Source organism: Budorcas taxicolor, chromosome 15, assembly GCF_023091745.1.
Source record: "Budorcas taxicolor isolate Tak-1 chromosome 15, Takin1.1, whole genome shotgun sequence".
Taxonomy (NCBI): Eukaryota; Metazoa; Chordata; class Mammalia; order Artiodactyla; family Bovidae; genus Budorcas; species Budorcas taxicolor.
Genome location: NC_068924.1, coordinates 21,802,405 through 21,826,697, shown reverse-complemented (window position 1 = coordinate 21,826,697; position 24,293 = coordinate 21,802,405). Strand labels below are relative to the sequence as shown.

Sequence of the window (24,293 nt, the reverse complement as noted above, 5' to 3'; positions counted from 1 at the left end):
GGCTAGGGAACCTCTCCCAACTTGTTTATTTTATGACTAAGCATTTTATTAGAAATCTGTTCTGTAAAGAGAACAATTTAACAGTTCAGAGCTACAAAATATTACCACCTCATGGAATGTTGTTATAGTCTATTGCTGGTGTCATACACTGTCAGGCTACCATGAAGTATTTCTGTATTACACATGGGGAAACTAAGGCCAGGGAGGTTGACTTACCTGCTCCAAACCTCATAACCAACTAATGGCAGAACCAAGACCAAAAGTCTGAGCTTTCAAGATTTTTACTCAGCCCATGAAGTGACAGCCAGGAAAAAACAATGTCACTTGTTCTGCCATAGTAAATAAAATTCATTTGTGTTCTGCCAGCCTTCTTCCAGTGAATTTGGTTTCTTAAGAATTAACATAGTAGGATCACCGTATATAGCACAGGGAAATTTGATCTTTGCTTGGTGCTTTAATCCAAAGGCAGACTAGGAAGAAATGGATATGTCCCTGAGAAGCCTATTTCATTTTGGAATCGATTCAACCTAGTTTCAAGGGAAATCTACAAGTTCATTAACTAAGAAATGAACAAGGAAGACAACATTTAAATGGCTGTTGCTGCCCTGAATCCTTCAGTGCACGATGAGATAGCATGACTGATGCCTAATTCTTCATTTGGTTGAGGACTTACCCGAGACAACTGAAGAAATAATTTTGAATATAAGTGCATTTAGGCAATAAACTGAAACTGGAAAACCTTTTACTATCCAATCACCCATGTTTAACGGTATACTGAGTAAAGCCACAGACCCTGTCCAGCAGGGAAATTTGACAAAAACCCCTAGTTTCTACCAATAACAGCTGTCTAAGGATGTTACCATGAATTGAAATTGTTTGTTCTTATGCTCATTTCCTTATTAAGTAAACTGGACCACACCTGTGGGGCAAAAATACCGAAAAGATCAAAGCACCAAGGCTAAAGACAAAGTCAAGTTGTGGCACCTATTATATAATAGACAAGAGCAACACGATATTCCCTCATCATATCATCCTATATAGCACTAGCTCAATCCATCTCTTGACCCCAGCCCTTGCTTTCCCCAAATTCAACACTGTGACTGGTATACCCAGGTCTTTACTGGATTCAGCTTTCTGGGTCCTTTAATTTGCTGCATATGCACTCTACCCTAAATGTGATTAATCACAAAAAATAATCTCTTCAAGAAACCTTCATAACAAAATAACGGATTCCCTATTAACAATAAGAGGATCAAGTTTAACAGGCCGAACTAGACAAGACGTCTGTCAGAACATATATAGATGGCACAGGACAGCTCTAACCTCAGGCCCTGTGCTCAGCAGTAGCGTCACTGGCAAACCCCAAGGTGTAAGAACTGTAAATATCCAGTCATGCAGAAAACAAGAATGCTTCTCTCTCATTTAGTCATCCTCTGAACTCTCGGCAGACCTTTCATCTGTAGCCACTTTCCAATTAGTGCGTTTGTTTGTCCTCTCCTGTATTTCATTGTTAACTACAGGGATGTGGACTTTTTTCTGTCTCTTTTTCCTTTTGGTTTTCTTAGTGTCTCTTTCCTCACTTTCCTCAGAACTGCTGGATGCAGAATCATCTGATGGGGAAGTGTCACTCTCTGCCTCTAAGAATAAAGGAGATTTCTTGAGAGACTTTTTCCTGGATTTTTTCTTGCGTTTGTGTGGTTGCTTCCTTTTCCTGGTACTAGAAGCCCCAGTTTCTTCTGAGAACTCACTTGAGGAATCTGCTGTTATATCTGTGGCTTCCTTTTTGCTCTTCTTCTGTTTTTTGTGTGACTTTTTTTTCTGCTTTTTTTTGTGGGACTTCTTTGACTTCTTGTGTTTGTGAGATTCATGGGTAGATGATTTCACCTGGGGAGATGGTTTTTTCCCATTGGTAATATCTTGCTGATCACTACTAATAAAAAAGAAAAACTGCTTTACTGTAGAAAATATAAAGTATATTTATATAATTTTTATATTCTGCTTTCTAAATGGGAAGTTGGGGTTAACCTCTGAATTTTAAATCAAAGCTTTGATACAAGCTTACCATCAGACTTTATCACTGAGTTTTATTTCCTCATTTTTAAAATGAAGATAAAAATTCTTACCTGCCATACTGAGTTACTATATGGAACACTGTATATAAAACTGACATGGTACAGATATGCCAAATGTCAGGGAAAAGCAAAATATCAGTCCTCTCCCAACTAAACTGCCTATATTTCTCTGGTTACATTTTTAATGGCAAATGTCATATACTTGGTAAAAAATTAGGAACTTCACTTATAATTCAGACTTCGTACTAATCTTAGTTTCTAACTTTTTTCCAGTAAGCCTACTTGCCTTACCTGTCTGTTTCAAATTCTTCAGGGTATAACTCTTTATATCCACTGTGGCCCCATCTGTAAGATAACGTTTTATTACACATATTACTAAAGCAATGCATACATTTCTCAAAACTAAGACAAATTAGACTTAGGAATGTATACATACACAGACACACACAGAACAAAAAAAAGACATGGAAGCGTCAACACCACATTTATCCAACACCACATCTTAACCAAGATCAGTAACTTGGTTACATTTTCCATACTATACACTCTCATTCCAGAAACAAAGGATTCCTTTATCCATTTGTAAGAAAACTTGCCATTCTCTTCCTTGAAACACTGAGGTACTCTTAATATGCTGCTCTTCAGCTGTGATATACTTCTCCAAAAACACTTCATAACATAATGCTGTCTACCTTGGGACAACTTTTTTGAATAAGTTAACTGAGGTATAATTCATATACCATAAAACTCACCCATTTAAAGAGTATGATTCAGTGGCTTTTAGCATATTCAGAGTTGTGCAACCATTACCACTATGATTTTATAATATTTTCATCACCCCCCCAAAACACAATCCATCAGCAGTTATTCCACTCCTCCATCTCCTACAGCCCATGGCAACCACTAATGCACTTTCTATAGAATCATATAATAAGTGGCCTTTTGTGTCTGACTTTTCTCACCTAGCATAACGTTTTCAAGGTTCATCCATGTTCTAGCAGGTAATGGTACTTTATTCCTTTTACTGCCAAATAACATTCCATTACCATTCCATATACCACATTTTGTTTATCCATTCATTAACTGACAGACATTTGGGTTTCCACTTTTTTGGCTATTATGAGTATGCTATGAACATTTTAAAAGTACACGTTCTCAGGCCAAATATCACTAATGGTCATAAGAATTTAGTCACAGACCTGTCTGGCATGTTAGCTTCATAATCATATAACTTCTTGTTCCAGGATTTAGCCTTAAGAAAACCATCATCCAGTGCTCCACAAATTTCATTCTTTGGCCTCCAGTAGTCTCTTTGACTTTCTTCATCAAAACCATCACTGCGCATCCGGCTATAAGAGAAAAGAGAAGAACTTTTAGATACAGAAGCAATCTGTAAGGTTATTTTATGGAATATCATTCACAAAACTCACTGAACAAGCTAAAAGGAGACCAAAACAACCTAATACTTTTTTATAACCTGATACTTAAAAAATATGTATCTTTTTAACATTATGTCCTCTCTTAATTTGTACAGTTATTCAATGAAAATATGATCATCACTACCCCTCCTACTGCAGAGTACAGACAAAATAACTTTTGGACTGAGGCATATTATACCTCACTCACTAATTCTGAAGGAAGCAGACCGATAATCACAGCTGGGGACATCTCAAACTGCCCCAGTAATTTTGAGATACACTCCCTTCCCTAACACCAGCTCCTACTGTAATTAGATCACAGTAACAGTGGCAGCAAGGTGTAACCCATGAATATGTTGAACTAGAAAAACAGTTAAGAACTACTAATCTAGCCTGTGCCTACAAAATCCCACTAACAAGTCACTAAGCCAGCTAAGAGGCAGTCAAAAATGTTTAAGGGCCTCCTACATGCCTATGAGGCACTGTTACAGCTTGTAGGACTACAATGGGAAATGAGCCAATCAAAAAACTGCCCCCAGAGAAATTATGTTTTAAAGACTTATCATGACAGGCATTAATAGTCCACTCCAAAAGAACAGTATTTTGTTTTGGAATGTTACTTGGAATTGAATAACCAACACAAAACAAATCATCATCTGCACTAAGTACTTTCAAATTCTCAAAGAACCATCCTAAGAGAGAAAACAGACTGAAAAGGTATTTATTTTTATGTTGAGACCCTGCCATGTTTACCATGGATACACTGAATACTTTCTTGTGGAAAGCTATTCACATAGTCAGTCACTCCAAAGTCCACACACTCAGCAGGCACACTCCTTACATATCTCACTATTATTAACTATGTCCCTGGATGGCTTTAGAAATCAGCATTGCTAACTTTATAGTCATTTTTCATACAACAGCTCTACACCAATAGGCATATGAGGCCCAGGAGATGTTCCAACACTCTGACATTCCTATACTTCACAGGTAAGACAACTAAGCCTACATAATCCTTCATACTCACACTCAAATTATTAAGAAGGTAATGTGAAAGGTTGTGTGACTAAGACAGTGAGTAGATTAAAAAAAAGGCAGAGAGGATGAAAGATTAAAAAGGGAAAGGTGTGAATGATCAGCTAAGTGACCATAACATACCTATAAAAAATCTTAAGTCAAAAGCCATCAGGTAAGGTCAGAATCCACAGAATCCTTAACGTTTACAATTGTTCAAGGCAGAATTTTTAAGTTCTCTATTCCAAATAAGCAAAAACAGTGGGACTATATGCATCATAGCCATTACCTGTATGCTTGAGTCAAGATTTATGAAAAAGGAAAGTCTTAAAAGACTCACAGAAGAACTGAATTCATCTATCTTTAGCACACCATCATGTTTTTAAACAAAAGTTGATGATTCTGAATGAGATGAGAATATTTTGGTTCTCAGAGTTGCAACTTCACCTTGAACTGCTGGGTAACATTTTCCTTTTGGTTCCCCGGTAAGCATCATCCATCTGTTTCTCCAGTTCTCTTATTTTCCACATATCTGATTCCTCCTGTATCTGGATTTGAAAGAAAGAAAGAAAACTAAGTTACTAGAACTTCCCTGGTGGGACTGTGGATAAGAATCCACATGCCAATGAAGAGGACACAGGTTCGATCCCGTGTCTGGGAAGATTTCACATGCCGCAAAGCAACTGAGCCTTTGTGCCCCAACTGCTGAGCCCGCGCTCTGGAGCCTGAAGCCCCAACTGCTGAGCCCATGTGCTGTGTACCCAGACCCTGTGCTCTCCAATGAGAGAGGTCACCAAAATAAGAAATCCACACAATGAGCAGTCCCTGTGCAAGACAATGAATATCTAGTGCAGCCAATAAATAAACTTATTTTTTAAAAACAAGTTAATAAAAATAACACTTCACATCACAGAAAAGTAACTGAAAATAAAGTCTGTACTAGTTATTGGATTACAAACTGTGTTTTGATCAGGAACCTGAGAAACAAATTCTGGTTTCTCTAGAGTGCTTAAACAATCCAACTCAGTAAATCTCAATTACGTAGAATTCTGCAGCAACAAAAGAGCTTTGTAACTCCTGCATAGATACACTCATCACCTTATTAACCAAGTATGCTGCAGTTAGCAAATGATAATCCCCTAAATGCTATGTGATTTTAATTGTATCATCTCTATTGAATGTTAAGCAATCTTATAAGGAAAGCCAAAAAAAAAGGTACTATTACTACATTTTACTGAGAAGAAACAAAAGCTCATAGATTTTTACCAACGTCAAAAAGCTAATAAAGACTGGTCTTTCAACTTTCTGGGCTACGTCTCTTTTCACAACATAATAATTTTTGTTAAAAACAAAGCAAAACAAAACAAACAGCATGAGATCTGTTAGATAATTTCCTGAAAAGCAGAGTACAGCTGCACAAAGAACAATCAGCTATTTCTATAATATTTCTCCTATAATATTCTGTTAAATTTGCCCTCGATTTATCTTTTTTAATCACTGCTTTCAAATATAAGCTTACCATCCAACTAGGGGAGATTTAAAGCAACTGCAGAGGCTGCTTATGTAACAGCTACATGCTCACTCACAATCAAAATATCAGGGGATAGGACAGTAATAACATCTGTGATCTAACTAGGAGTTGCATTTTTTCATACTGTTTGAGAGAACACACTGGTCGTAGCAAACACCCTCTTCCAACAACACAAAAGACGACTCTACACATGGACATCACCAAATGGTCAATACCAAAATCAGATTGATTATATTCTTTGCAGTCAAAGATGGAAAAGCTCTATACAGTCAGAAAAAACAAGACCAGAAGCTGACTGTGGATGAGATCATGAACTCCTTATTGCAAAATTCAGACTTAAAGTAGGGAAAACCACTAGGCCATTCAGGTATGACCTAAATCAAATCCCTTACGATTATACAGTGGAAGTGGCAAATAGATTCAAGGGATTATATCTAATAGACAGAATGCCTGAAGAACTATGGATGGAGGTTCCTAACACTACAGGAGGCGATGATCAAAACCAACCCCAAGAAAAAGAAATGCAAAAAGGTAAAATGGTTGTCTGAGGAAGCCTTATAAATAGCTGAGAAAAGAAGAGAAACAAAAGGCAAAGGAGAAAAGGAGAGATATATCCATCTGAATGCAGACTTCCAAAGAATATCAAGGAGAGTTAAGGAAGCCTTCCTCAGTGATCAATGCAAAGAAATAGAGGAAAAGAACGGAATCGGAAAGACTAGAGATCTCTTCAAGAAAATTAGAGCTATCAAGGGAACATTTTATGCAAAGATGAATGCAATAAAGGACAGAAACAGTATGGACCTAACAGAAGCAGAAGATATTAAGAAGAGGTGGCAAGAATACACAGAAGAACTGTACAAAAAAGATCCTAATGACCCAGATAACCACGATGGTGTGATCACTCACCTAGAGCCAGACATCCTGGAATGTGAAGTCAAGTAGGACTTAGGATGCATCACTATGAACAAAGCTAGTGAAGGTGACAGAATTCCAGCTGAGCTATTTCAAGTCCTAAAAGATGATGCTGTGAAAGTGCTGCACTCAATATGCCAGCAAATTTGGTCAGCAGTGGCCACAGGACTGGAAAAGGTCACTTTTCATTCCAATCCATAAGAAAGGCAATGCCAAAGAATGCTCAAACTACTGCACAAGTGCACTCATCTCACAGGCTAGCAAAAGTAATGCTCAAAATTCTCCAAGTTAGACTTCAACAGTGTGGAACCAAAACTTTCAGATATTCAAACTGGATTTAAACAAGGCAGAAGAACCAGAGATCAAATTACCAGCATCTTTTGGATCACAGAAAAAGCAAGAGAATTCCAGTAGAACATCTATTTCTACTTCATTACTACTCTAAAGCCTTTGACTGTGTGGATCATAACAAACTGTGGAAAATTCTTCAAGAGCTGGGAATACAAGACCACCTTACATGCCTCCTGAGAAATCTGTATGCCGGTCAAGAACCAACAGTTAGAACCAGACATGGAACAACATACTGGTTCCAAATTGGGAAAGGAGTACTCAGGACTATGTATTATCACTCTGCTTATTATTTTTTTGCAGAGTACATCATATGAAATGCCAAGCTGGATGAAGCACAAGCAGGAACTGAGACTTCAGGGAGAAGTATCAAGCTCAGATATGCAGATGACACCATCCTTATGGAAGAAAGTGGAGAGGAACTAAAGAGCCTCTTGATGAAAGTCAAAGAGGAGAGTGAAAACCTGGCTTGAAAGTTAACATTCAAAAACAAAGATCACGGTATCTGGTCCCATCACTTCATGGCAAGTAGACAGGGAAACAGTGGAAACAGTGGCTGATTTTTTATTTTGGGGGGCTCCAAAATCACTGCAGATGGTGACTGCAGCCATGAAATTCAAAGATGCCTGCTCCTTAGAAGAAAAGTTATGACAAACCTAGACAGCATATTAAAAAGTAGAGACATTACTTTACCGACAAAGCTCCATCTAGTCAAAGCTATGGTTTTTCCAGTAGTCATGTATGGATATGAGAGTTGGACCATAAAGAAACCTGAGCACCAAAGAATTGATGTTTTTGAACTGCGGTGCTGGGGAAGACTCTTGCGAGTCCCTTGGACTGCAAGGAGATCAAACCAGTCAATCCTAAAGGAAATCAGTCCTGAACATTCATTTGGAAGGACTGATGCTGAAGCTCCAAAACTTTGGGCACCTGATGCGAGTTGGTGACAGACAGGGAAGCCTGGCGTGATGCCATCCATGGGGTCGCAGAGTTGGATACCACTGAGAAACTGAACTGAACTGAAATAGGAGTTGCACAGAATTCACCAAAGACAACTAAAGTTTTGACCTCATCTGCTCTCATGACCTCTATCACTTCCTGCATCAGTAACCCTCAAACCTTTATATCCAGCCTCAATTTTTCTCCTTTCCTCAAAGTCTAAGTTGCCAACTGTCTGGATATCCTATAAGCACCTTACCATCAACATGTTAAAAACCAAATTAATTACCTTTCCCATCATATCTGTCTCTTATTTTGTTCCCTATCTCAATTAATTGCATCATAATCATCATCATCATCATTCACTCAGTCACACAAGGTGGTTATATTTGATTCCAAAATTATCACTATCATCCAATCAATCATCAAGTTCCTTGAACTCCAGTCCCTAAATTCTTCATCTTCATCCCTACTGTCACTGTTTTCATGTGAATCCCTCATTATCTCTCACCTGAAATACTACAACTGTCTCCTAACTGGCCTCTCTACTATTTCAACCCATCTGATCTATCCCCTCCCCAGCTAACAAATCATCTTTCTAAAATATAAATACAGTGAACAGTGAAAACAGTGGCTGACTTTATTTTTCTGGGCTCCAAAATCACTGCAGATGGTGAATGCAGTCATGAAATTAAAAGATGCTTACTCCTTGGAAGGAAAGTTATGACCAACCTAAATAGCATATTAAGAAGCAGAGACATTACTTTGCCAACAAAGGTCCATCTAGTCAAGGCTATGGTTTTTCCAGTGATCATGTATGGATGTGAGAGTTGAACTATAAAGAAAGCTGAGTGCCAAAGAATTGATGCTTTTGAACTGTGGTGTTGGAGAAGACTCTTGGAGAGTCCCTTGGACTACAAGGAGATCCAACCAGTCCATCCTAAAGAAGATCAGTCCTGGATGTTCATTGGAAGGGACTGATGCTGAAGCTGAAACTCCAATACTTTGGCCACCTGATGCCAAGAGCTGACTCATTGGCAAAGACCCTGATGCTGGGAAAGATTGAGGGCAGGAGGAGAAAGGGACGGAAGAGGATGAGATGGTTGGATGGCATCACTGACTCAATGGACATGGGTTTGGGTAGACTCCGGGAGTTGGTGATGGACAGGGAGGCCTGGCGTGCTGCGGTTCATGGGGTCGCAAAGAGTCAGACACGACTGAGCAACTGAACTGAACTAACTGAACATCTCTAACCTTGCTTAAAAATAATTAATGGCTTCTTTATTGCCTACAGGAAAAAGTCTGATCTCCAAGCATCACAATCCAACTCTAATTCACCACTCAAGCCTCATCTTCTGCCATTACCTCCCAAATTCTCCACTTTATGGATGCATACAATTTCTGGCCCTAAGTGCTTCATGCTCCTTACCATATGCTACTACATGATATTCCCTCTGTGCTGAATGATCTTTGACATCTGATAAACTTGAACCTGTTCATCAAGAACTAGTGCAAATATCAGCAGTTCAAATACCGCCCATTCTGTGAAGCCTTTCCCTATTTCCCAAGGCAGAGTTCATTATTCCTTCCTCAGTGGATGAAAGCACTCTGTGTATGTCTACATTATAATACTTACCAAATTATATTCTAACTGTGTATTTTATCTTTGTCTCTTCCAACTGTACCAAAATCACTCCAAGCACACTGTTTACCCTCCTTAACCATGAGGAATAACTAAGGTGTATCTCTGACCTTATTGTGAGCATCTGTGTGCCGGATGACATTTCTCAGGAGGACTTTCCCCAAAGGAACTCGGGACATTCTTCAACCTGAAATGAATCAATAAGTAACATTTAATAATTTAATGTTATCTTTTATCACTATGCTATAATGAAACATGAGATAAAGAAAAGGTCTCTGAACTAGAAGTCAGTGGTCCTGAGGAATAGTTTTTCCTTCACCATTAAAAGGGGAAAACACCTGTCCACACTAATGTGAGGATGAAAGGAAATAATGTACATTAGAGTTCTTTGAAACTGCACAAAATTAAGTGCTTTCAAGAGCACCATTTTATTTAATCCTTAAAATAACTGTTTTATGTTCCCTGGTGGCTCAGACAGTAAAGCGTCTGCCTGCAATGAGGGAGAGCCGGGTTCTATCCCTGGCTCAGGAAGATCCCCTGGAGAAGGCAATGGCAACCCACTCCAGTACTCTTGCCTGGAAAATTCCATGGACAGAGGAGCCTTGTAGGCTACAGTCCATGGGATCGCAAAGAGTCGGACATGACTGAGTCACTTCACTTCACCTTCATTCCTTTTCTGTAGATGACATTCCCTTAAAGCCATACCTTGCTCCAGGGCACAGAGTCCAGGGCAAACAAAGTTCAGATTAGAAATCAATTCCCAAATCTCCAAATTAGTTTGCAGTTAAACACCTAGATTTAAGAGCTTCAGGGACACAAATGTCAACAACAGTAACAAAAACTGACGCCTGAAAACATCAACTGCAAAGATGCCCTACACTACTTCATTCAAGGGAATTTTATGTTCTATTTTGTCCAGAAGCCTCCAAAAAATAAATGACAGACATATTCACACGTCTAGCTATCAGGGGCTTTGGGCAACCACCCCACCGCTCACTCACCCCTCGATCCTGAGGAAATCAGGCATCTTGTTAGTGTGAGACGAAGAACCATTCCATTACAAGATCTCCTCCGACCCAGGAAGCCAAGGAGTCAGGGCTCAAAGGCAGCTCTGCAGCTTCACCCGAGTCCTTCGTGAAAACGCAGCCTTCCCACCAGTTATTCCGCCCTCACCCGTGGCCCAGGTCACGGCCGCCGTCCCCTCAGCCCAGGCCGACAGGCAGATTTCTCTCCGGACTGAGGCCGGGGGCTGCTCCGGCGCGGAATTCGGGCGGCCGGGTTGGCTGGGGCATTCCCCGCTCACGTTCCTCTGGGACGATCCCAGGGGTTGGGTTTCACTCCCCAAAAGGGATAAGGACGCTTTGGACGGGTACGACTCTCGACTGGGCCCCAAGATGTATCTAGAGTGGCTGAAGAGGGGGTGGGGCGGGGGGAGGCTTCCAAGTGGAAGACAGAGAAACTACCCCTATCTTCGTCACCGGGACCCTTGCTCGCCAGCGGCCACGGGACTCCTGGTAACTTTCCTTCCAAACACCCTCCCCACACAAACACACACAAACACGCCCATACCGTGCGCCGCAGCCTCGCGTAGCGGGGTTGGGGGGGAGGAAGCTCTCTGGGAGAAGAGAGATCTGACTTCCCTTCCAGGCCGGAAGTGGTGCTCATGGGAAATTCTTCCCACCAACAGAAGTCCCAAGGATTCCCACAGAAGGGTTTCCAGGACACTCTAGAAGTCTTCAGAAGTAGAACGGGAGGCAAGGTCCGTCCTGGAAAAGAAGTGGGTCAGGCTCAGCCGAAAAGCAAGCCCAGCACCAGAAGGAGAAGACTCGGGAACTGGATGTAGAAAGAGAAGACCTTTTTGTCTGGAGCTTTCCGGACTCAATTAGATGTTGTCCCAGTGTGGTTACCTGGTAACAGGCGTCGCGTTTTGTCAAGTAACCAAAGGAAGAGGTAGGTTCGCCGACCTCTGGAAAAATTAAATTTCCCATTTAGTCTAATCTTAATGTAGTATTTGGAGAATCCTCCTCATTCTGTGGATGCTGTGAGATACGTCTCCATTGACGGAGGGGGCTTTGAGGGAGGTTATCTCAAGTGGTAGAGAGAATATTATTATTCTTGGCAGGTGTTCCAGCCTCTCCGTATTAGCTTACTTAATTCTCACGATAACCCTATGAGATAGGTATTATCGCCTCCATTTCGAGAATAAACTGAGGCACATGTGTAAATTAATTTCTCAAGATCACACAGCTAGTAAATGATAGAGCTAAGAGTGGGATCTCGGCATTCTGGCTGCAGAGTCCATGCTTTTAATTCCTAAACTATGCTGAGGATTGAGGAAGTCTCATGTGGCCGTCAACCCACAGCACACTTCTAGCAAATTCAGGCCCCAGTTAGCATATACCCGGGTGCTGAGACAAGAAAATCCCGAGAAATCCAAACTTTAAATGACCTCTCAAGCGGAGAAGGCACTGGCGACCCACTCCAGTACTCTTGCCTGGAAATCCCATGGACGGAGGAGCCTGGTGGGCTGCAGTCCATGGGGTCGCTAAGAGTCGGACACGACTGAGCGACTTCACTTTCACTTTTCAGTTGCATGCATTGGAGAAGGAAATGGCAACCCACTCCAGTGTTCTTGCCTGGAGAATCCCAGGGACTGGGGGGCCTGGTGGGCTGCCGTCTATGGGGTCGCACAGAGTCGGACACGACTGAAGCGACTTAGCAGCACCAGCAAGGCTTGTGAGGGTCTATGCAGAGGTAAGGACTTATCATCTGAGACAGCATCTTGAGAATGTAAGAAAGGGTACTAAATAGAATATAAGGAAAAGATAAAACAGTGCTGATCCATAATCTTTCAGGCACTGATGTTAAGAATAGCTGTCAACTTCAACAAAACAGCCCCTGAACTGTTCCTCCTCCCCGCGAAGAATAGATTTGAGGTGAGATTTTTTTCTTCCTTAAGTCATGTCTTTCCACAGGCTTAAGAGGCCTATTCATCTATATCATGGAGTCATCCTCAAAGGGTCTGCTTACCCAGGTTACTCAGTTCTGGAACCTCTTAGATGATCTGGCTGAAAGTAACCCTGAGAGCTATCAGAAGTTCATTCAACAGCAGCTCAAAGAGGGGAAAGAGCTCTGTGCTACCCCAGAACCACAGCTCTGTCTACAAACCAGGATTCTGGTATGTAGAGTTGGTGCCCAGAGAAAGGGAAGTCCTGATTGAAATGGTCCTGGAATAACCAGACAATGGCTTACCCTTAGCTATTACTACTTCAGCATAAGAACATTGAGGGAGACTGCCACTCTGAATAATGGAAAATTGAAAGTAATGTGAAAGATAGTGTTGATGGAAGAAGAATGGGAATTTCATATTTTACACATTTTGGAGATCCCCAAATCAGTCATTTTTCTGCTAGAATAAAAATCAAAAGTAATGTAATCATTTAATAGAGAATAATATAGTTGGAGATTTTTCAAATAAAGAGAAGTTATTTGGTTGGGGAGGTAACTCTGTGATGAGTTACCTTTAGGATATTTTTTAAAAATTTAAAAACTGGATTTTGAGACATGCAAATTTTTTGCTTTCTAGAAACCAAAAGAAAAATTACTTTTTATCAACCTATGTCAGTGGAAAAGGATCCCAGCTCCAGAATCAGCCACTCATCCAGTACCTCTAAGTATTGGCAGACCAGAAGATACATCTGAGACATCAGGTACATAGAATTATGGGAGAGAAAGCACATTTTAAAAATTGGGATGTGGGAATAAGCATGGGCCAGATTTTACTTGGTAAAAAGCATTACATATTTGGTCATGGTATAGTCAATGAATAATAAGGGTCCATGGAGTTGCAAAGAGGTGGACACAACTGAGCGACTGAACTGAACTGAATAAGGGTACTTTGTGAAAATTGAATACTATTTAATTTCCTAATAATATGAGCTATTTTAATTCATATAAAATGCCAAGAAATGCTCTAATTGGAATTTTATATATATAGCACCATTGTGATTATCTTTGAAAATACAGAAATAGAATTTATACTTTTCCATCTTTATCAGGCTATGACTTACAATAGCATTAGTAAAACAAATTGTCTTCATTGTACTCCCTCTGAATTACACACACAGATGTTTACACAGTCATCGATGTTGCCTATCATCCTGATGTTCTCCAGGCAGCAGAGAAAGACCAAGTGAAAAAAGATCAACTGATACGGATGGCCATGAAATGCATTGAGGAACAACTCCAACTTACTCTCTCAAACTGTTACTCTATTACCAAATTTAGAATAAAAGGAAGCATTCAAAGAATGAAACAAAATCTGATGGGAATCCAAACCAATCCCGCAGGCTTAAGAGAGAAAATGAGAAACGGTAAATTAATGAAATGTAATGGAAAGTGATCTGATTTAAAATGTTTTTTGCTTCTGGTGTACATTTTGCAAACTAGAAGTCTCAATTGTAAAAGATGAGAAATTTAAGATAGAAAAATATGAAGATTAGATATTAGGAATATTAGCATATCCCAACATAGATGGCAGAGAAGGCAATGGCACCCCACTCCAGTACTCTTGCCTGGAAAATCCTATAGACGGAGGAGCCTGGTAGGCTGCAGTCCATGAGGTCCTAAGAGTTGGACACAGCTGAGCGACTTCACTTTCACTTTTCCCTTTCATGCACTGGAGAAGGAAATGGCAACCCACTCCAGTGTTCTTGCCTGGAGAATCCCAGGGATGAAGGAGCCTGGTGGGCTGCCGTCTATGGGGTCACACAGAGTCGGACACGACTGAAGCGACTTAGCAGCAGTAGCAGCAGCAGCAACAACACAGACAGAGGCTTCTCTGATGATTCAGTGGTAAAGGACTCGCCTGCCAATTCAGGAGGCATGGGTCGGATCCACAGGTCAGGAAGATCCCCTGGAGAAGAAAAAGGCAACCCACTCCAATATTCCTGCCTGGGAAATCCCATAGACAGAGAAGCCTGGCAGGCTACAGTCCATAGGGTCTCAAAAGAGTCGGATACAATTTCGTGACTAAACAACAACATAGATGGGCCTAGATATTATCATACTAAGCGAAGTAAATCAGGAGGAAGACAAATACCATATGATATTGCTTATGTGTGGAATCTAAAAAACAACACAAATGAACCTATCTAAGAAACAGACTCATAAAGAAAAGACTTGCGGTTGCAAGGGAAAGTGAGAAATGGGCTGGGAGTTTGGGATTAGCAGATGCAAACTATTATATATAGGATGAATAAACAAGGTCCTATTGTATGGCACAGGAAACTATATTCAATATCCTGTGATAAACCATAATAGAAAAGAATATGAAAAATATATAACGGTCTTTTTGCTATTCCACAGATATTAAACACAACCCTGTACATCAACTATACTTAATAAAATTTTTAAAAAAATTAGCATGTCCTTAAAGATAAATCCTGCAAACTTTTAAACCAGATTCTCTGGTTTAAGACTCTTTTAAGATTCCCAAACGAATTTACCTGCAGCTTTGTCTGCCATCTTGGCTAACACTACCACTGTTACAGCTCATTGCCTGATAGTATTTCATGTTGATTAATTTTGTGATTTCATCTTCCTTTTTTAAAATAAAGAACTAACCCTTGAAAAGATAAGAAGCAGTACTGTGAGCAATTCAGATCAGTTTCCTCAACTTTTACTGCCGAAAGACCAAGTTTCAAGTAAAACAGCATGTCTGATAGAAGAAATTTCTAGTACAGAGACTGAAGTGGAGATGAAGAGACCAGCCTATGAATTAAAACTTGTGGCAGATCAGAATGAGAAACCTCTGAAAATTGAATTGAAAGTTGAATTACCTGGTATTAATTCAGTATCTCTCTGTGACCTTAGTGTTTCTGAGGTAAGCTGAATAAGTAATGCTGTAAATTTGCATCAGTCAATAATCACTGTTATACTGCAGTAAAAAATAACTCCACAATCTCAGTGGCTTACAATAATTTGCTCAGGTTACATGTCAGCTCATCCTGCTTTGCTCTGTGTGCTGCACATTTTAAGACACAAGGTGAAAGAACAATTTTCACTTTAGACAAGTCACTCTGATGGAAGAGGGAAAATAGAAATGGTGAAACCATGCAATAGATCCTAAAACTTCCTCTCAGATATGGAATGTATTACTTATGCTCACATTGTATTGATCAAAAAGTCAGAAGGCCAAGTCCTACATCAGTACAGCTGGAAAGAACATTCTTTTCACAAACAGTCACTGGAAGTTACATGACAAGAATGCATAAATCCTCTTAGAAAAGCACCAATCTACAGTCTACCACAGTCCACCCTCTTGGTCACAAGTATTTGCTTCTTTTCTCAAGAAACATACCTCCAATCCCAGTATCAGATTCCGAAGTGCAGGATTTTGCCATCATAATCTGCATTAGACAAAATTTGCATGAACTGCAATGACAAGTTATCATCTATTTCTGTAACCCCATGCATCATACAATGTAGAACGGAGAGAGAATAACCACAATCAACAGTCTCAATTCAGAAACTGGAAAACTGTAAGGCACACAGTAGTTATTGGTACTCGACAATTCTAAAACCCTGGTAGGCAGATAGTGCAAAGGTCCCTTTCCTGAAGGTAGAGGATGTTCTTGCTGAGGTCCCTTGACAAGCTTCCTTGATTACCTAGCCTCCTATTTCCATTATTTTCCATGACTTTTAGCTCCATTCTTTGGGAGGTTTTTTTCTTTCATAATCTACCTTAGCCATGCCTGAAAAGAGCGTTGAAGACTACGCTGTCATTAGGTGCTGAGGAGCTTACTGAACCTGTTTGCTGCCCATGGAATGTTGAGGCTGAAAGGTTATTTGTTTTATTACTGGTTGAAAATAAAAATTGGTTCCATTTTTCATTCAAGTCTTAGAATTTATGTGCTCTGTATATTCCCTTTCAATTCTTTATATTCCCTTGCAAATTGAGAACTTTTCTAACTTCCATCTTTCTGTAGTACCTTGTTAAATGTAGCCAACAGAACCAACACATGCAAATAACATTCTATGTTCCCATTTCTGTACCTAAAAACACAAGTTAATGAGGTAGACTGTCTTCCAGATTATTGTGATAAGAGCTTTGTCACCATAAAACATAGATCACCATCTTTCCAGTCTCCAGCAAGTTTTCTTGCTGTTTGCTGGTCAGCCCTGAAGTCAATGCTACTTAATTTATAATGGCAGCACCCATCTTCTGGTACTGCTATCAATTCACTTTTAACGCACTGAACAATAATAACCACCTCAGAATCTCAGGGATTTACAATACCTTTACTGCTCATAAGTGGACACTCTTCTTATGGGAAAGGAGTGAATAACTGGGAACAATAAACCTGTAACAAATTCTAACCAGGGAATACTTTTCTTTCATCTTTTAAAATCTCTTGGTTTATTTTTTTTTAGGATGATATATTGATCGAGGTCTCTGAAAAGTACAGATTATATCTAAATCTTCCAGAATCTGTGGATACTGAAATGACTACAGCAAAATTTATCAAAGAGAAAGCCACTTTAATCGTCACAATGCCATTGGTGTAAGTTCAAAGCATCGAGTATTTGGAGTTTTCTGTGAAAGTCATTTGAATTAGAGGGCCTCCATTATCTGTGAAGAAGTTTATCTTAAAACTTTTAAGTTTCGTTTTCTAGGAGTTTCTTTTGATGGAATGAGATTTTCTCATCAGCTGCTTTTTAAAATTCTTTCTCCTCAAGTAAACTTGGCAGTAAGCAGAAACTACCAAAAACAGTACTGCCATAATATACTTGTTTTGAAGATATTTGTAATGGCCTCAAGTAACTTAAATACCATTTGGGAAAAGTCTGTCTCTAGGTATTATAATATGTAAGAATTCTTTGTTTACTACTTGAAAACATTTTTGTCTCTAGTAAATTTTTGCATCAGGAATAAATTCCAGACTGTGCAAGAAGTTCTTTACTATCAAGATGTGCCTTAGCAGTGAAAGTTTCGTCCAGCAATAAAGATGTAGGACCAGTGTAATAATGTGTAAACCTTTGCTTCCGTGAACCTCTATATTTCTATAAAGCAAGCTCTGGCAAGAGTCCAAGCCACCCAGGCCTACCTCCCTTTACTATCAGGTATGGACTTGTCTACGGATTAGATAAAACGATGCAGTGACAGTCATCGGGTATTATTACACGTAAGACATAAAATACACCCAACTCTAATTTAAGGCAAAGGAGCTGACTTTGGGACAAGTGCCTTTCTCTTAAGAAAATAACTTTTAAAATACAGAAGTGATGTACTTTTAAACTCCCATTCATCTGTCACTTCTTTGTTCAATACAAAAGTGTCAGTTTTCCAATTTATATCCAAGTAAGCAACATTCACACCAAACTTCAAACATCCCTTGTCTTTTCTAAATACAAAACACTCTCCTTGTAATTATTAATTTCTAATTCAACATAAGGTCTTTAAATAAAGTTCTCATTAATTTTAAAACTTTTAAACTTTAGAAACTAATGTGTGGATAGCAGTAACTGACCTGTGATAATCAGAAATGAGTAATTTTCTTAAACCTGGTGTGGACTTGAATTTTTCTAGCAATAGGATAATTTATTGTTGGAAAGTTTTCTAGAACTGTGATATCCTATACTCATCCTTCAAAAGACTTGGAATGCTTTGACCTTATCTTTTCTTCTACAAAATCACTGTCAAACTTAATTTCTATAAATTTCCATACCTACTTACACAGAAATAGCTGAATCTCTACTCTTGCACTCTCGCACTTAGGTGTTACTTATGTCAGGACTTATGTAATTGTGTACTTATTAATGAATACAAGATCTAGCATGCTTAACATTAAAATGGTAAACTTACATACTAGTTTTCCAAAATACCTTCACTTATAACATCTCCACCTCCCCCTCCCTACAAAAAGCAAAACTCTGGTCAGGAAGAGCATCAGCTAATGATGAACAGTTGAGCAGTTTAATCTGAATCTTATCAAGATATTTCTTCTTCAAAACTGAAAACTTTGAGATGGACATGAATTATCCTTGATTAAGATACCAGATTTTTCTACAAACTTGGCTTTAGAGATTAGGAATCAGTAGTGATTATTTTCTCATGTCCCCCAGAGTTTATGCATTACTGAGTGATGAGAATTCCTTACAGCACAATCCTGGGACCACTCGCACTGGTCAACTTCTGCAGTCCAGGCCTTGGGATACTACTGCATTCACAAACCTCAGGTTTATAGCTAGCAGAGCCAGACCACACTTCCTTCTTGCTATGTGCCACCTCCTAACAAGAGGGCTCCTTGAGCCTGAAGGTTAGATTATATGCTCCCAAACTCAGAACTTATTTTACCAATTCTATAAACTCAAAATGTATCTGTACTAAGAGCTTACCATGTACATAGCTATTCCTGGTCTTAAAAAAATCTAATGTGAAAAATAATTACCAACAAATCAAAAATATTAGACAAGACACATTGAAAACATATAGTTTAATTTTCAAACAATCTAATTTGAACCAAAACACTATTTCTAACACTTGTTCATTCCATCTGGTAAGGGAAATAAACTGAATCCAAATTTAGATTGTAGCTCAGGTTAATTTTTAACTCAGAACAATTTTTATTAGAATACAACTTTTAAATTTTTCTCTCAAGGGAACAACAGAGCCATAAACACTACCAAATAATGAATTATCTTTGAAGTTTCACATATTTGAACCAGATGTGGCTCATACTACGATGGTCCCTTGTCATAAGTTTGTTCCTTCTCCATAATCTTCAATTCAAGCTAAAATCACTACTGAAAAGTCAGATTAACTGACTTTTCATAATAATACATCAAGGAAAATATTTCTGGAATATATCGAGTGTCACTTGTGCACCATGTAATAATGAACATTTAGAAACAGATTCAACATTGAAAGACCTAAATTTCAGGGAAGAGTTCTGCATATTACATTTGACAAGGAGGATCAGATTTGCTAATAGTCATAATTCCAAATTTATTTATTAAATCACATCAATTCCATAGAAAGTCTAGAACTGTGATAATGTTTGTAATTCATTTTTATTATCCTGAATATCACCACCCCCCAACCCCCTACAGAAAGGCAAATTGTAAGAAAATGGAAAATAAATATTTAGGCTGATAAGGTAGCTAACAACCTAAATAAACTTTTTCTCTCTGACAGGATTTTAGGGTTTTCTTATTTTACATGAGACAACATTGGGGTGGAAAAACATAGAACACTTCTCTTTATACACATTTAACATTTTCCATTTTATCCAAGTAGAAATGACTAGTTTGTCCTGGTCACCATCTTTTATCACTCCAAACTGTCCACCAGTGTATCTCTCCCCTTTTTCTTTTCAGACACAACTTGATGATAAATGGACTTTGGCACATATCTCACTAGGAACCATATTTACATATATACACTTATTCCATTCCACAGTTACTTGATACAAGTTTTTCAAGTATTTAAGTAATAAATCCTAGTAATTAAGTTCATTTGCAAGTAACCACTAGTTAATTTTACAGGAAAAATCCTACTTTCACAAGTTCACTCTGTTAAATTCTATAAGCATATTCTTTTATTTGAGGCAATTATAGAATTCTGCTCTCACAGTGACACATTTAAATTATTTAAATAGATACACACACAAATTCTCACTTATACCAAGGAGCTGGTTCATATTTATATCTTCATCTCAAGAGGAGAAAACAACCATTTCTGAATTCATAGAAAAATAAACAAAGAACAGCTGGTTGAACAGTCCTATGAAAATGTTGACTTTTAAAGTTTTCTCATATTTTCCTTCAAGTTCTCCATGCTTCCCATCTGTGATAAACCAAGATTTATGTAACAGAAAATTTTTAACTAGGTTTAAATTCCAAAATCAAGTTTCAGTTCAAATCCTTTCTCCTAAAGAACTAGTTTTCCTGACTTCTCTTTTCTCAAATCTAATCAAAACATCGAGGTAATTAAATTTCAAAACCTCAAGGTCTCATCAAGGTTACTTTTATGTGCCTGTCTCAATAGGGAACCACAATTCTACCTCTGCATTTCCAGTGGAAGGCCATACTACCAAAGGGCTATGCCACAGGCCCCTTGACCTGGAGTACACAGCTTAAACTCTGGTGTTTATTAAATGTGCATAATATTGGGATGTAATTGGCATTTTAAAAAATTCAGTAATGCCATTACAAATAACTTATCTGGACAGACTCAAAAATAACTGGTTAACCTTAAAATAAAAAGAGAACCACCGTTTAATGACATATTAATACCTTCTTAAGAATGAAACAGTGTGACCTAGGAGAGTCTAGAAATTCTTGGATTAATTATAACAACATGGTGATAGGTTTTTCAAGATACTTTCTAAACTCAGCAAGCCACTGGGCTCCAACTGCTCCATCGACAACCCGATGATCACAACTGAGTGTAACAGACATCATGCTGGCCACATCAAACCTAGAAAAAGATTAAAAAACATTATTAGGTATTCGAAAAGCAATCACTAGATGTTAGGTAGTAACCAGCCCAAATGCCAGCTCCTAACTTACAGTCCCAACCAGGTAACATTATTTTTCTCCTACTCTTCACAGGTTGTACACCTCTAGCTCAAATCAATAGTTTGAAGAAACAGACCAAACAACCATCTGAACAATACAGGTCAGGAAACAACAGCCCACAGGCCAAATCCCACCAAACACAGATTTACTGGAATACATTTTTGTATTGGCTATGCCTGCTTTCATACCACAATAGCCAAGTATTTGCAATAGCAACTGCATGACCCAGAAAAAATAAAACATTTATTAACTGGCTCTTTAAGAAAAATTATGCTGACCCCTGACCTAGAGTAAATAAGACTTCCCATCTCAAATAGCAAAGTAAGAAGTTAGTGCCCTGAGAAACGTCACTCTGTGCTTACATCTAGCTCTGTGTGAAGCTCCAGTATGCCATGCCAATAATTATAAAACTTAAGACTCAAAGCCAGGTATACTGTAATGAAAGTAAGTTTACAACTCCCTCTCCATTTTGGCACTTACCCTTTTTCATTATCTGCTGGAACCAGTCTATCCTCTGAAGCACCAATTGCCAAAATACATGCTTGAGGTGGGTTTATAATAGCAGAGAAGTTCTTAATCCCAAACATTCCTAAATTTGAGATCGTAAAAGTGCCACCCTAAAGGAAAAGAAAGATTTAAAAACAGATCATCATAACTGCTTGTCAATATAAATTTAAAAAAATGACAAATGTTTTGTGAAAAAACCTTAAGATGTTTTACTTTAAGAAGGGATTCTTAGCAACATGGATGAACCTAGAAATTATCATACTAAGCAAGTCAGAAAGAGAAAGACAAATACCACATGGTATCATTTATATGTGCAATATAAAATATGACACAAATGAACTTATCTATGAAACACAAATAGACTCACAGACAGAGAGAACAGACTCATAGTTGCTAAGTGGGGGTGGGGGGTGGGGGGTGGGGGGTGGGGAGGGTTCAATTGGGAGTTTGGGATTAACAGATACAAACTATTAGATATAGGATGGATATACAACAAGGTCCTACTGTATAGCACAGGGAACTATATTCCATATCCTGTGATAAACCATAATGGAAAAGAATATGAAAAAGAATGTATAGACATGTATAACTGAGACACTCTGCTGTACGATAGAAATTAACACATTGTAAATCGACTCTACTTCAATAATATATTTTCTAAAAAAAGGACTCAACTACCATTAAAAAAAGGAAAATGGTAAGTATATGAGATGACAGGTTAATTACCTTGTCACGATCACAGAGTATACATATATCAAAACATCAAGTTGTATGCCTTAAATATATACAATTCCTATTTACTAATTACACATAAAGGTGAAAGGGAAAAAAAAGAAATAAAAGACTGAATGGGGTACACTTTGCTGAAAACACACAACCATAGCAACATGAACACAAGTCAGTTGTGTGGCTTTTGCACACTACTTGAAAAATTTTTTTTTCAGCTTTTGATAGGTTACTCAGTTTTTCTTTATTTTCAAGACCTTCTGTCAGTGAGAACACAAGGCAGAATCAAAAAGCGGAAAATGCAATAAAAGCATAAGGCCAACTTTAAAAACAATACAATTCACTAAAATAGCACAGTGACATCCATAAAGTAAATACATAATATCTTACCTGGAACTCATGTGGTTGTAGTTTACCCTCTCGTGCTTTGGTTGCTAAAGAAACAACATCATTAGCAATGGTTTCCAGTCCTTTTATATGTGCATTAAATACAATAGGTGTGATGAGTCCTGCAGGAGTACTAACTGCAACACTGATATCAACAACATGATTTCTATTTAAAAAGAAAAAAAGAAAAGTAAAACTCAATAATCATCAACTGTTAAGAGTCTGTCAGGTTAAGCAAGAATAGCGGTATTCAGTCTGTGTTACTTTTTAGCCAGAGAGATCTTGCCTGGTTTTTCAATTTTGCTATATGCCCTCTCTTATACCTGCACTTTTATTTTTTTAGACTTGCACATTTTAAAAATGAATGAGCAATGTGTCCACCGGTTGGCTTCACATGTACTCACGAACTACCCCTTATCGGCACTGACCAACATCATGAACGTAATTGGGGAAAAAACGTTGAGCATCCAGTGAGAACTGAAAAGAACTCCTTAGGTTTACGAGATGAAGAGGACTGGCTGGAGCTTCGTCTGCAAGCAGAGCTTGAGCAGATGAAAGGAAGACTGAAGGAAAAGAACTGCACGGGGGAGAAATAGGAGTGCTCCCCTGGTAGGGAGCTAGTGCTGCCTCAGAACATAAAAGCAGGATTCCTCATCTTTTCTATGCTACAGACACCGCTGCATTTGGGTCCCTTCTCAGAATTTTTAAACACAGGAAACAAAATACTTAAATAAAAAAAAAAACCTCCCCCCCCAAACAAAATATACTGAAATTCAGTTACTGAACTATTCAAAAAACAAAACTGTGATATATGTGCTTCAAAAGTCTTGCAGCAGATCTAATTATGGCTATGCTTTTGAAGTAGTGATATATTTTAAGACATCCATAACAACTACAATGCATATAAAAACAACTCGATTTTATTTGGTTATCAGCACAAGTATTAAAACACCTCTTTGATTTGTTCTCTATAATAGGAGAAAATGCTAAATTTCACACTGAAAGTGAAAGTCATTTAGTCATGTCCAGCTCTTTGTGACCCCATCAACTATACAGTCCATGGAATTCTCTAGGCCAGAATACTAGAGTGGGTAGCCTTTCCCTTCTCCAGGGGATCTTTCAAACCCAGGGATCAAACCCAGGTCTCCCACAATGCAGGTGGATTCTTTACCAGCTGAGCTACAAGGGAACCCCAAGAATACTGGCATGGGTAG

The 24,293-nt window shown here is 38.6% G+C and overlaps 3 protein-coding genes across 4 annotated transcripts in view; 1 reads left to right on the top strand and 2 right to left on the bottom strand.

The window, feature by feature from the left end:
* Positions 1–1,349: 1,349 nt before the first annotated feature.
* On the bottom strand, positions 1,350–11,010 carry NKAPD1 (NKAP domain containing 1). Of its 2 annotated transcripts, none has more exons than XM_052653149.1 (6): positions 10,878–11,010; positions 9,987–10,063; positions 4,952–5,052; positions 3,272–3,421; positions 2,364–2,417; positions 1,350–1,930 (listed from the first exon to the last, which is right to left on the bottom strand). In XM_052653149.1, the coding sequence occupies exons 2-6, from the start codon at positions 10,053–10,055 to the stop codon at positions 1,423–1,425; spliced, it is 882 nt and encodes a 293-aa protein (XP_052509109.1). In that variant the 5' UTR covers positions 10,056–10,063; positions 10,878–11,010; the 3' UTR covers positions 1,350–1,422. The 2 variants fall into 2 exon arrangements, with proteins under 2 accessions (XP_052509109.1, XP_052509110.1); XM_052653150.1 differs by having other exon boundaries at positions 1,350–1,927.
* A 1,867-nt stretch (positions 11,011–12,877) lies between these two features.
* Positions 12,878–23,447, top strand: PIH1D2 (PIH1 domain containing 2). The gene is made up of 6 exons (XM_052652296.1): positions 12,878–13,054; positions 13,463–13,586; positions 14,004–14,249; positions 15,495–15,760; positions 17,311–17,441; positions 23,423–23,447. Exons 1-6 carry the CDS (start codon positions 12,878–12,880, stop codon positions 23,445–23,447), a joined length of 969 nt encoding a protein of 322 aa, XP_052508256.1.
* DLAT (dihydrolipoamide S-acetyltransferase) overlaps positions 19,495–24,293 on the bottom strand; it is a 31,563-nt gene continuing 26,764 nt past the window's right edge. The window contains exons 12-14 of the mRNA XM_052652295.1: positions 23,083–23,245; positions 21,940–22,076; positions 19,495–21,358 (exon numbers count right to left, since the gene is read on the bottom strand). Coding sequence (XP_052508255.1) covers positions 21,229–21,358; positions 21,940–22,076; positions 23,083–23,245 — 430 coding nt within the window. The 3' untranslated portion in view covers positions 19,495–21,228. The remainder of the gene's footprint in view (positions 21,359–21,939; positions 22,077–23,082; positions 23,246–24,293) is intronic.

Excerpts from the sequence above, each read along its gene's own strand:
- PIH1D2 (XM_052652296.1), top strand. The coding sequence starts at position 12,878 with ATGGAGTCATCCTCAAAGGGTCTGCTTACCCAGGTTACTCAGTTCTGG. Across the intron at positions 13,055-13,462 it reads GTCTACAAACCAGGATTCTG|AAACCAAAAGAAAAATTACT; the intron begins GTATGTAGAGTT and ends TTTGCTTTCTAG. Across the intron at positions 13,587-14,003 it reads AGATACATCTGAGACATCAG|ATGTTTACACAGTCATCGAT; the intron begins GTACATAGAATT and ends TTACACACACAG.
- NKAPD1 (XM_052653149.1), bottom strand. The coding sequence starts at position 10,055 with ATGTCCCGAGTTCCTTTGGGGAAAGTCCTCCTGAGAAATGTCATCCGG. Across the intron at positions 5,053-9,986 it reads ACACAGATGCTCACAATAAG|ATACAGGAGGAATCAGATAT; the intron begins GTCAGAGATACA and ends TTTCAAATCCAG. Across the intron at positions 3,422-4,951 it reads ATGTTACCCAGCAGTTCAAG|CCGGATGCGCAGTGATGGTT; the intron begins GTGAAGTTGCAA and ends TTTCTCTTATAG.